A 12606-nucleotide genomic window follows, 5' to 3' on the forward strand; every position below is an offset into this window, starting at 1 on the left:
CTCTCAAGTTTGAAGAATTTGAAAGGACTTACAGTACTCACTAAAGCTGTTTTACTTGTGGCTATAGTTTATTATAGCAAAATGGTAGATTAAAATCAGTTAAGGGAAAAGGTTCATGGACTGAGTCCACGAGAGTTCTAAGCCTAAAGTTTTCAGTTCCCCTCCCAGTGGAGTTGTAGGCAGCATCAGTTTCTCCCAGCAACTATGAGTGACACTATTCACAGTATTGCCAGCCTGGTGTATTAGTCTGTTTATGTTGCTTATATCAAAATACCTAGAACTCTAGTTAATTTGTAAGAAAACAAAATTTATTGCTTACAGTTTTGGAGGCTGGGAAGCCCAAAGTCCAGGGAACACATCCGGTGAGGGTCTTCGTTGGTGCTGGTGGCTTTACAGCAATGCAGGGTGTCTCACATGGCAGAAAATAGTGGAGCACAAAGCAGAGAGACTCTCAAGTGGTCTCCTTTTAAAGCCCTCAGAACATGCCAATGTCCACTATTATTAATCCATTCACTAGGGCATGCAAGGTTCTCAGAATCTAATCACCTCTTCAAGGCTCCACCTTTCAAGTACCATAATAGGATTTCCCACCCCAAACAGTTCCAGTGGGGATTAAGTCTCTGTGACTTTGTGTGTGGTGGGGGGTGGGGGGGAGACACAACATTCAATCTACAGCACCAGGGAAGCTCCCCTGAGCATTGGTGTTCAGAGTTTTAATGGATTTGGTCATAGTTGAACTCCTGCATGACTGACCTTAGTTAGTTTCCAGCCACCACCACCCCCCCCACCAGAAGTCAAACTAATACTGTGTGGCCCAAAGCCCCCACCATACAACACAGTTAGTATAGGCTATCTGGTATGGACCAGTACCCCCAGGTAAGCAAAGACCCTCTAATCAGAAAGGACATTCCAAGGGCTTAGAGAGTACCTCACAGGAGCCCAGGGCAAAGGCCAGATCTCATTTGGATAAGGTTAGTTCTTTACCTCATAATATCACACTTTTCTCTCATTTATTTTCTTTTTATATTATTCATTTTAATATTTTAGTTATATTGTTATATATATTATACATGAGAAATTTATAAGATGCATGACATAGTTTAATAATAATAAATCAAACACCCATGGCTAAAGAAAAACATTATCTCTACCATAGAGGCTTATATACGACTCTCTCCAATTTTATCCCCCTTCGTGTGAGAAGGAACCTTATCCTGAATGTTGGATTTAAACATTTGCTTTCTTTTCCTTATAGTTTTACCAATAGTATACATGTTCCTAACCAATAAGTTTGGTTTTGACTGGTTTTGAATTTTACATAAATAAAACCAAACCATGTTAATGCATTCAGCTATAGAATATTTATTTTCATTACAGTGTAGTAATACATTCTTTGAATATCACACGATTCATTCAATGCTTGGTTGATGTTTGGATTGTTTTCAAATTTTGTTGGGGTTAAGGCATAACTTGGATAAACTATGGCCATTAGCTGAAATCCGGTCCACTGCCTGTTTTTATAACCAAAGTTTTATTGGAACATTGCCAGGACATGTACTTACATATTGTCTATGGCTGCTTTTGTGCTACAGTAGCTGAACTGGCACTTGTTACAGAGACTGGCTGTGTGGCAACCACTGCTTTAAGTGTGTATTATTTTGTGTTTGTACCAATTTACTCTTCCACCAACAATGTTTGAGTGCATTCTATAGCCTCACCAGTGCTTGGAATTTTATAAGGATTTAGTGTGGTTTTTTCATTTATCACGTTTGAGATTTGTTGAGTCTCCTTGATCTGATGATTTGCCTTTCTATATTCCTTGAAAATTCTTAGCTTTTACTCTTCAAATATGCTTCTTTCCTGTTCTCTTTATGATTTTCGTTTGGACCTTTCATTGGACGTTTTAGGTATCTTTACTCATCTTCTATGTCTTGTAACTTAGTATTTTTCCATCTCTTTTTTTCTTTTTAATGGGTTTTGTATGACTTCTTTGACTGTGTCTTTCATGTCACCAATTTTGTGCTTATTGGATGTCTAATTCATTTGAGTTTTCAATTTCAATGGTTTAATTTTTTTTATTTTTAAAAGTTCTAATTTTTCTTCTTTAAATCTTCTTGCTTCTTTTTTAAAAGGTCTTTTCCCCCCTGCCCAACATTTCAGGCTTTTCTTTTCTTTTCTTAAATAATGATTTTGTTTTCTTCCAGGATTCTTGCCTTTCCTTCCTTTCAGGATAGCTCAGAAATGCTTGTAAGATTAAGATAAGAATATCTTCTGTAGATATTTCTAGAACATTTGTAATTTTTCCCCTCCCAGTTTCCATATTATGCCCAAAGTAATTCTTTTTTATTTTTTCTTTAGCATTGTAACTCTTTCTGTATTTTTTGTTGTATCCATAGGCTGTGTTTCTTGAATAGAATTTATTGTTTCTCAAAGGGTATCAATAATTTCAAGGCTTCACATTAATCTTACTAAGTTTGCAATCCAGATATGTCTTAACAATTGACCTTCTCAATTTGCTTGCTTTTGAGGTTAATATATTACATTTATCTATTTGCCATTTTTATTATTTTGATTGATTTTACATGTATTTTGCCCATTTTCATATTTGAACCTCATTGTATTCTAATTATTTTAGATGCTTGTTTATATTTGAAGAAAAAATAACACTGTGAATTTTAAGGCAGGATTTTTGCCCTGAGCTTCCTTGCTTTTTGAGTGCTTTGACGTTCATGTGTTTATTTTATGTTGTCAGCTATAAATCTTGTCACATGTTTTTCATTGATTTTGTGCTTAAGTTCTTCTCTAAGCAGAGAGGAGCTAACTTGTCATCTTACATTTCTCTTACTATTTTTTGTTGTTAATATTCATATTTGTTCATCATCTGCAACTTTTTTACATGATGTGAAGAATTAGATTTTACTCCCCCCCCTTTTATTCATTGGTTATTACTTTGAGATCGATCATATAGCTATTATATTTTTGTGCTTTCTGGTATCTACTGTGGATTTATCCTTTTTATTTCTATAAATCTCCATCTATTACCATATTGTTTAGATTCTTTATTCCTTTCATCTCGTTCTTGGGATATAAAGGATTATAGACATTAATAATCTCTGGCTTAATTGTCCTGTATTTATGACTTCTTGGATTTGGAAATGTATGAATGTTACTGGTGATATGAACAAAGATGATGCCCTTGCTGTTCATCTGTAGGTGATACATGATATCCTCAAGAATCAGGAACACAGCCTTAGACCAAGTAAGAGGCACATCATGTTTTCTAAGTTTTATGAAAGACTGTGACTTTTTATGGAAATACGTACAGACCAAAAGACATACAAGTTCAGTTAAAAAAAAGAATATATATTAATGGGCTATTTGTAAAGTGCTGAGTATGATCAAGAAGTGATGTCTTCTTCAACATAGAAACATAGTAATAGTAAAATAAGGGGGTACTAGCAAAATCATTATATCTAATGCTGTGAAAATATACTTACATTTCTCAGTAGCTTTTGAGAAGATCATTATATTGTAACACTAGATATCTGGGGTATCAAGAAAAATGTAAATAACGCTTAGAATTCTCAGAAATAACATATTATCTCATCCATTTGGGTAATTTTCCATGAAAATGTGTTTTCTAAAATTGGGTATTTTAAGCTTTAGTTACATGGAAAGGCTATTTCTCTAGCATATTGTATACAATATTTCTGAATAGTGAAGTGCTATTACTTGTAAAAGTGTTAATGTACTGCTTAGCAGTTTTCTTAAAATATATATTTTTTAATATTTAGTAGGGCTGGAAGATGTTATACAAGCTGGTAATACATATGTTTAGACAAATATTACATACGCATGCTGGGGTTTTATCATTCTTTTTATTACAGCGTGATATTTTTATAGCATACCTAACATATTGCAGTTTTTTAAAAATCAGATGAAAACTGGCACCATTCCTACGGTAGGCAGATAACTAAGCATTTAAAAATCAACTTTGGAACCAGCATAATAATACAGGACTGTTGTTTAAACACTAGTTCTAAAGCTGGGGAAGAGTATAAAATGTGCTAATGAAAATTTCTGCCACAGTAATTATATTATTTATTTTATAATTTATTCTCTTATAATTTATTTTTGATTTTATAAATAGAACTGCATCTTAAATTCTTTTGTTACCTTATTATGAACCTTTTTTTTTTCTCTCAGCAATCTTCCTGAGCTCTTTTCGAGTGCCATATGAGGAAATCAAAATGATGATATTGGAAGTAGATGAAACACAGTTGGCAGAGTCTATGATTCAGGTAAACAAACAGGCAGAGCTTAAATTCCAATATTTCTTTGCAAGCTTCTCATTAAATAGAAATCTGTAAGTGAAGCTAAATTCTTAACCCAACTCATTCAACTGGAAAATCATTGCTGCATAATTAGTTTTAGCATAACTTCTGCATTGCCAGGAGATAAAACTCTGCATCTTCTCTTAACTGCAAACTAAATATATATGCTATCAAAATGATTACATTTGTGTTATTTTAAGTGATTTTCTAAAAGGCAAATTGTTTAACTTTACATTTTGTTTGTGTTACTGTTAAGACTAGTAATATGTTAAATTTGTTTCTATAGCCCTTTTAGAATGTGTTTTTCTTTGGCTTATAAAGTTGTATTAATTTTTGGTATAGAAGACTGAGGGAGTTTTCATTTAGAGTTACCTTTACTAACAATCCTTTTGTGTTGTTCTCCTGTGAGTACTAGAGATTGTTTGTATAGTATTGAAATCATTCAGAAGGCTAGAAGATTTTTTAAATGGTTTTACCCACAGTATTTTTTTTAATGAATGTTAGTGTGGTACTAAAGTTACTTGCTGAATTCCACGCAGAGTATTGGTAATGTATATATCTTGGTAGAATTTATAGTTGGAGAATCAAAACACAATTATATAGTGAGAGAATATCTTCAGTTTACCATCTTTTATTCTGATAATGGATATACTTAGAAAAATGATTTTTTAGCCTTAAGAAGAAACCAAAGATTATTTGTTAATGTCAACAGTGATTAAAATTATTTTGAATTTTGTAATCCATCAATAAATGGTATTTTTAGAAGTTCCAAGTTTATTTCTCCTATCTTGTCTTCCAAATATGGTGGTAATATAATCTCATTAGTGATTTGTGCTGTGAGTCTCTGAGACTCATAAACTCTTCAGTTCACCAACTCTTGAACCATTTTTTGTCTCTAGCAATTTCTTTTTACTGGATTTTTGTCCTCATTGTTATTGATTGTATATGTGACTTCTTGCTGAGTGAAGATTCCAAGTTTCTTATTAAGTAGAAAATTTCTCTACTTAATGCATGTTTGTATTTCTTTTTTTTTTCGTGTGTGTGTGTGTGTGTGTGTGTGTGTCCCCACACAGGAATTGACCACCCAGGTGATAGCGCTTTTACTGTAGATTGTAAAAATAATGAAGTGAAAAATTAATAAATTTCTGATGAAAGATTAAAATCTAATTATATATTAAACAATATTTAAGGGGATTTGATGGTCATCTAAAAGGATGCTAAGGAAATTAACAGACCTGATGTAGTAAGTAGCTCAGAAAAACTAGCTGTCAACTACAAAGGTTAAAAGAAAATACAAATAACCAGGTCTTTGGTCTCAGGCAGTTCTGCTAGGAGAAATCTCTTAGGATAGAATTTCTACTAAGAGGGAAAATCATATACTTCTATTATTTTTATTCAGTTTGATAATATTAATAGTGAATACTTTTTCTAGGCATGATCATAAATTGTCACTTTTTTTTTTTTTTGGCCTGTCACCAAGTTTTATTCCAAAGTACACAGTGATTCTATAACTTGTTCTTTAATCTTACTATTTTTAATATATAACATTATCTAAAACTATTTTTAACTAATGACACTTTTGGAAGTTTTTTTTTTCCTTCATAAATATATATAGTGTGATATAAGCTTAATTGTAATTTGTGCTTGGCATTGTGGTTGTACAGAATTTACTGATTTTATGATTTGGAACTGTGACTACCTACCACTTTTTTTTTTCTTAATTGTAATATCAGTACACTAACTTATAACACTATTATAGTTGATTATATTTTAATACAGAGGATGTATATAGACTTTGTCCAAGGGATTGTATCATCATTTAAGTTTTCTCAGGAAAGCATAATTATGGGTATTCCCTTGATCTTTCTTCAAGTGGTTCTTTTAAGTGTGTGACTTGGGAAAGCTGTGCATGGAGAGGAGCCAGAGCAGCCAAGGGAACCAACCTGTGGTTTCTGGACTGCAGATGATGTGGCAAAGGTCCTTATAGCCATGGGCACTTAAGTTTCTACAGGATCTCTTTGTATGCTTTTTATCTGCAAGGTATATCATCCTGTGTCTTCAGTGCCTTTTTAAATTTTCTTTCACATCAGAAAAGTTTCTTTGTTTTAGAGATATCTTCAGTTGTTATTATTAAAACCATAATCCTAGTGGTTAAGTCTTACAAACACTGCCATTAAAACCTCCTTGATTTCTTTTGTGTTCTTTCCCTTACCTTTTAGTAACAATATGATGATTTCTTTTATCTATCCCCTGAGTGAAGTTTTAAAATATGTTTGGCTTTGCTTGAAATTTCTGACACTTAATTCCCTAAAGCTGAAATGTAATGGACACATTTATACAGGTGAGAAAGCTGTTCATTGGTATAGGTTGAGTTCTTCTTTCTCAATTATATAGCTAATCAAATAAACATTCAGTAGTGCTTGATTTGAATATATAATAACTCTGAGATAGAGAAAAAGAAAATTGGCTGTTTTCAAAATGTAGAGAATGTTGCTTAAGGCGTAGTATAATAGAGGTTACCTAGAAATAAAACTAAAGATTAAGTTCACTAGTTTCCTTTCCACAGTTTACTAATTAATTTTCCTAAAATCTGACAGGTACATTTTGTGAAGATATTTTCTTTTGGTTTTAATTTTTAGAACTTAATAAAGCATCTTCCCGATCAAGAGCAATTAAATTTATTGTCTCGGTACAAGAATGACTATAACAATTTATGTGAACCTGAGCAGTTTGCTGTTGTGGTAAGTACTGAATCTCAGTGTTCACTCTCTTTTGAGGGGATTTATACTGTGTGAAATAGGAGAAAGAAAATTTCAAGCTTTTTCATGTATTATTACTTACATTTAATCTTGCTTTTTTTAAATGGAAGGATATTTTTGAGAAATTATCTTGATTTAAAATATATATTGAAAGTCTTGCCTTAAATGAAGTCTAAGGGTTTTTCAAAAGTGTATATATAATTTTTTATGTTCTTTATTTAATGTCAAAATGTAAAATGAAAACTGCACTTCTTCTGAATAGAGAGTATATTTGTGATTTTTCCTAGAGCTGTATATTCTAGCATATTGAAAGAATAGCTTCATTTTCTCATTGTAATCACTCACTTAAGTTCATCTCATGGTTTAGACTCTGAAATTAGAAATACAGTCTCTGTCTTGGCAGTGAGGGTGAAAAATGAATTCATTTAGAAAAATCTTTGAGGCACCTTGATAATCATCTTGTCCTATTTTATGGAAGCTGGGGTATAAAGAGGTGAAAAGACTTGCCAATGGTATCTATTAGCTGTATTGCAACTTAAAATTAAGATTTTTATCAAGCATTCTCTCCCCTGCTTTTTTATCCTATCATTAAATTATCATTTTTAGGTTTGTTACACTCAGTTATCATAACAATACTTTAAACTAGTGGGTTTTTTAAAAAAATAAGATTTTTCCCCCCTTTCGTCTTCAGTTATCTTTCCAGCCTCCAGAATCTAGATGAAATTGTGTTTGTTATAATTTTGAAAATTCAGGTTGGGTAGCTTAACAACTAAATCTGCACACTGTTTTTGGTTTATTATAGAAATTTGCTCTTAAATTTCTTCCTGTCTCATCCTAAACCCACTGTTCTCAGCCACCCTACCCTTAAAGTTCAAAAAACCCCGTAGAATATAATAGAAAAAAAAGCAGAGCTTTACTTATTCATATTCTTATAATTTTTATTATGAAACTGTTTAACTCATTGTCTTTTAAGAAAAAAAATACACTTTTCACTTTTCTCCAGTGTATTCCTCTCTTCCTCTTGCATCCCCTTTCTCCCCCCCCCTTTTTTTTTTGGTATTTGTTTGTTTGTATTATTTTCTGGTTACGTGGTTACCATACCTTTCTCTTGTTCTCTTTTTGCTACTCTGTTTGCCCTGTCTTCTATATGAGAATAGGTGAATAAGGGAGAATTCACATTAAATTTTTAAACACCAACTATTTAGAGTTTTGATTTTTGCCATTTTTTTTTTACTCTTGAATTAAAGTAATATTTAAAATTACAATTTTGAAGTATTCCCATTTACATGAAATCTGAAACACATACAAGATATATGAAAATGTCTATTTAACAAATAACTGTTTATGTTGCATATCATAATAGAAAAGATTTAAAACTATTCCTGTGTTCTAGTTACTCACAGAAGACTCAGCTCAAATTTGTAGATATTTTAGGTTTATTTAAAATAGCCAAGTTATGCCCTTTTTAAAAAATCTGGGATTCATACCAAAGAACTATGATTTACAAACAATGTACTCTTAGGGGTCAGAAAATTAAAACAAATATATTCCCAGATGCCAGTGGTAGAGGTTATAGTTTTGATTTTAAGATAGAGACAGACCACTTCCCTTTTAGCACATCAGTTCAAACTTGACCTGAAACCTATACGTTCTGTGCCAAGTCATACCTGAGTGTAAATAGAATATAATTGGGAAAGAGTAATGCTGTTGAAAAATATTTCCTATGGACAGTGTGAACAATGCTTTAATTATCTACTGATTACTAATATTCTTGAACACATTGTGTGGTACTAGATTTTAAAAGGTAATTGTTTTGGTGGAAAACGGAGAATGAAACTTGAGGAAAAAAATGACATCTTTTTATGTCCGTTTTTCTTAGTCAAATAGTAATGTTATTTGATTTCATCTTTTTCCATTTCAACTTTTCACCATTCTTAATCTGGATCCCTCTACTTCTCAATAGCCTCTACCGCACCTGCTCAAAGGAAAAAAAAAAAAAAAAAAAAAAAAAGGGCGAAACCTCCTTAAAGCTCCAAAGAGTCCTTATAATTAACCCAAAAAATGATGGACAGAGAGTGTGAAACAGTATGGAATGCCTGAAAATTTCTGTTCTCCTTTCTGGATTATAAACTCAATTTTAATTTTGCTAATTCATTAAAGAGTGCTGTGCTTTCAGTTTATCAACATTGTACCAGTAATTTGGTGATCTTACAAAACTGATTAAAATTACCATGTGTATTTCTATAAAATTCCCAAAATACTGTTTCATTTTTAAAGTAACAAACTTTTTGAAATTATGTTTGCATCAAAGATGGGCAATTAATTTGAGGTAAGCTAAACTGCACATTTCTATAAGAATTTTATTTTGCTTTAAAAACACATTTACTTTTTGACTTAGCCTAGATTTAAAGTACTAATCATTTGTACCTACCTGAAAAATACAGAGTCACAAGAGATAATCAAAGTTTGGGGTCTTTGCCACTCCCGAATAGTGCCAAAGCTTGACTTTTCATTTATTTTTCAACATTGATAAACTTGTACTTATTTCTCTTTCATCTTCAGATTTTGTGGACTGATGTTGTGATTTCCAGCATTTTCATTTTTCAAAAAATCAGTTAAAACTCTACAGTTGTATTACTTGCTAGCCAGTTTAACTTTTTCTTTTATCAAATTTTGTAAACTTACTAATTTGATTCATATTAATGAGTTACATATTTAAAGAATTTACATAATTGGATGAAAAAATTACAAATTTCTCAGAAAGGTGTGTTCTATTTAAACACAAACCTTGCCTCTTCTCTTCATCAAATGGTTCTGGGAAAACTGGATATCCATACGTATAAGAATGAAACTAGACCAGAAACTATAAAACTCCTAGAAGAAAACATAGGGGAAACATGAAGTAAGGCTGGGCAAAGATTTTATGAATAAGACCCCCAAAGCACAGGCAACAAAAGAAAAAATAAACAAATGGAATTGTTTCAAACTAAAAAGTTTCTGCACAGCAAAAGAAACAATTAACAGAGCAAAAAGATAGCCTATAAAATGGGAGAGAATGTTTTCAAAATATGCATCTGACAAGGGATTAATATCCAGAATACACAAGGAACTCAAACAACTTAACAGTAAAAAAACAACTAATCTGATTTTTAAAAAAAATGGACAAAGGAGCTAAACAGACATTTCTCAAAGGAAGATATACAAATGACCAATAGACACCTGGGAAAGTGCTCAACATAGCTAAGCATCAGGAAAATGCAAATCAGAACCACACTGAGATACCATTTCAATCCAGTTAGACTGGCCATTTTCAAAAAGAGGGAGAATAACAAGTGCTGGCGAGGATGTGGAGAAAGGGGAGCCCTTCTACACGGTTGGTGGGGCTGTTAATTAGTGTAGCCATTATGGAAAATAGTATGGAGGTTCCTCAAACAACTACAGATAGAACTGTCATACAATCCAGCAAACCCACTGCTGGGTACATACGCAAAGGAGTGGAAAGCATCATGTCGAAGGGACACCTGCACTCTGATGTTTATTGCAGCTCTATTTACAACAGCTAAGAGTTGGAACCAACCTAAATGTCTGTTGACAGATTAGTGGCTAAGGAAAATGTGGTATACACAATGGAATACTACTCAGCTATAAAAAGAGTGAAATTCTTCCATTTGCAGCAACATAGATGAGCTTAAAGAAAATTATGTTAAGTGAAATAAGCCAGGCACAGAAGAGAAATATTGCAAGTCCTCTCTCATAAATGGGAGCTACAAAAAGAAAGATACAACAATCACAATAATTTGTTGAACTTTTAAAAGGAGAAAATTGAAGTGATGCTACCAGAGGTGGGAAAAGGGGAGGAAGGTTAGTGAGAAATTGGTAAAGGGCCAATCACAAAAATGATTACATTGTGCAATGATGAGTATAGTAATTATCCTAATTTAAGCACACATGTATTGATATTCAACGTTGTACCCCACAGATGTGTACTATCAATTACATTTCAATAAAAACACAAACCCAAACTTGAGGCAATGGATAAATTCACTGAAGTTGTTTGCATTATGTAATCAACTTAATCTCCACAAGAATTATGTAAAAAAATAGACAAGATGCAGCTCTACCAGAACATTGGTGCTCATTTACGTTATTTTCTCTTTGACAGAAAGGCATTATGCAAAATAACACATCCAAAATGTTAGTGACCAATGTGAATTAACGACCAATTCATATGTATCAGAAATAATGTGTAAATTGGAAATATGTTTTACTTTTATTATGTTATTACTTACATACAACTTTCTAGGGTTCTATGTTCTGTAGAATATGTTATACCAATTTACTATCAGAAATATTATGTCAATACCTATTAAATTGTATGTCCTTGAAGCTTTCTTCCAACTATTTGATATATCTACATTTTCTACAGGTTTACTGTAATACAGAGTTTTATATCCACATTTATTTATTTCTCCTTTGAAATTGGAAGCAAAGTTCTTTAATGCTGATACTACCTCTCTTCCTAATTGAAATAGTCTTAAATGCATATGTAGTAGACATGGATACTTTTATAGTACTAAGACTTTGGTCATTCATCTGTTATTTCTAGTAATTCAGAATCTTAAAGTACCTTTCTGAGCTGATTCTGCTTGTGGTCCTTATGACAGGACGTGAGCCCATTTGAGCAGGACAGCTCTCAAGGTATTCTGGAACTGACCCATCCATGTGTATCATGTTGTAGTGGTAGTGACATGGTGGTGGTAGGTGGACTGCTACCTCTTAGAATTGAAATCCAGTGGTATGAATTGAATGCCTTAGAACTTAATGATATTATTGACTTGTTTTTGTAGCTTATCATATATATTATATATTATACAACGTTTATATGTCCTGTGTTTTTTAGGATGTTTTGGTATATGAAAAATAGCACATCAGAAATTCTGAACAAGCTGTCATTTAATGCCAAGAGACTAAGGATTCTGGTCAAATGGTATTTTAGAAGAGTGCTCTGTGAAGTAGTCAATCTCTGTATCTTTTTATTGTGGCTTATAATGAATAATACAATTTGCATGCTGTTTTTGTTTGTTGGTTTAAGTTCTGGGCAGAGCATACAGAATACTGACTAGTATGCTTAATTTGAAATATTCTTTTCCATGGACAGTCCAGGACAAAAATTTCTTTTTGAGAAATTGGTTTACATTTGGGATGCAGTAGCCTCCTGTTTTATTCAGCTTAATTTTCTATCTGTAGATTAGGTAATGAATATATACTTTCTAGAAACTGTCACTAATTGGATTAGTTGCCTGTCTGTCTTCTTGGATTCCTCCGTTCTCTCTTGAGTCCCAACACCCCCTCAATTACCCCCCTCAAATTATTGCTTGCTTACTACATGGGAGTAGAACCTGACTTTAGTTGTATGACTGCATTTCTTATATTTGCAGGGTTTCTTTGATTAATAAACCATTAAGTAAAAATCACTGTGCTCACAGTGGCATGGTTTAACTGTGTGAGAAATG

The 12606-nt window shown here is 32.4% G+C and overlaps 1 protein-coding gene across 4 annotated transcripts in view; it reads left to right on the top strand.

The window, feature by feature from the left end:
- Positions 1-12606, top strand: part of DIAPH3 (diaphanous related formin 3) — a 493080-nt gene that overhangs the window by 234357 nt on the left and 246117 nt on the right. For all 4 annotated transcript variants that reach the window (XM_063102549.1, XM_063102550.1, XM_063102551.1 and 1 more), the window contains 2 exons: positions 4207-4301; positions 6974-7075. In XM_063102549.1, coding sequence (XP_062958619.1) covers positions 4207-4301; positions 6974-7075 — 197 coding nt within the window. The remainder of the gene's footprint in view (positions 1-4206; positions 4302-6973; positions 7076-12606) is intronic.

This window comes from Cynocephalus volans, chromosome 7 (genome assembly GCF_027409185.1).
Source record: "Cynocephalus volans isolate mCynVol1 chromosome 7, mCynVol1.pri, whole genome shotgun sequence".
Classification (NCBI taxonomy): Eukaryota; Metazoa; Chordata; class Mammalia; order Dermoptera; family Cynocephalidae; genus Cynocephalus; species Cynocephalus volans.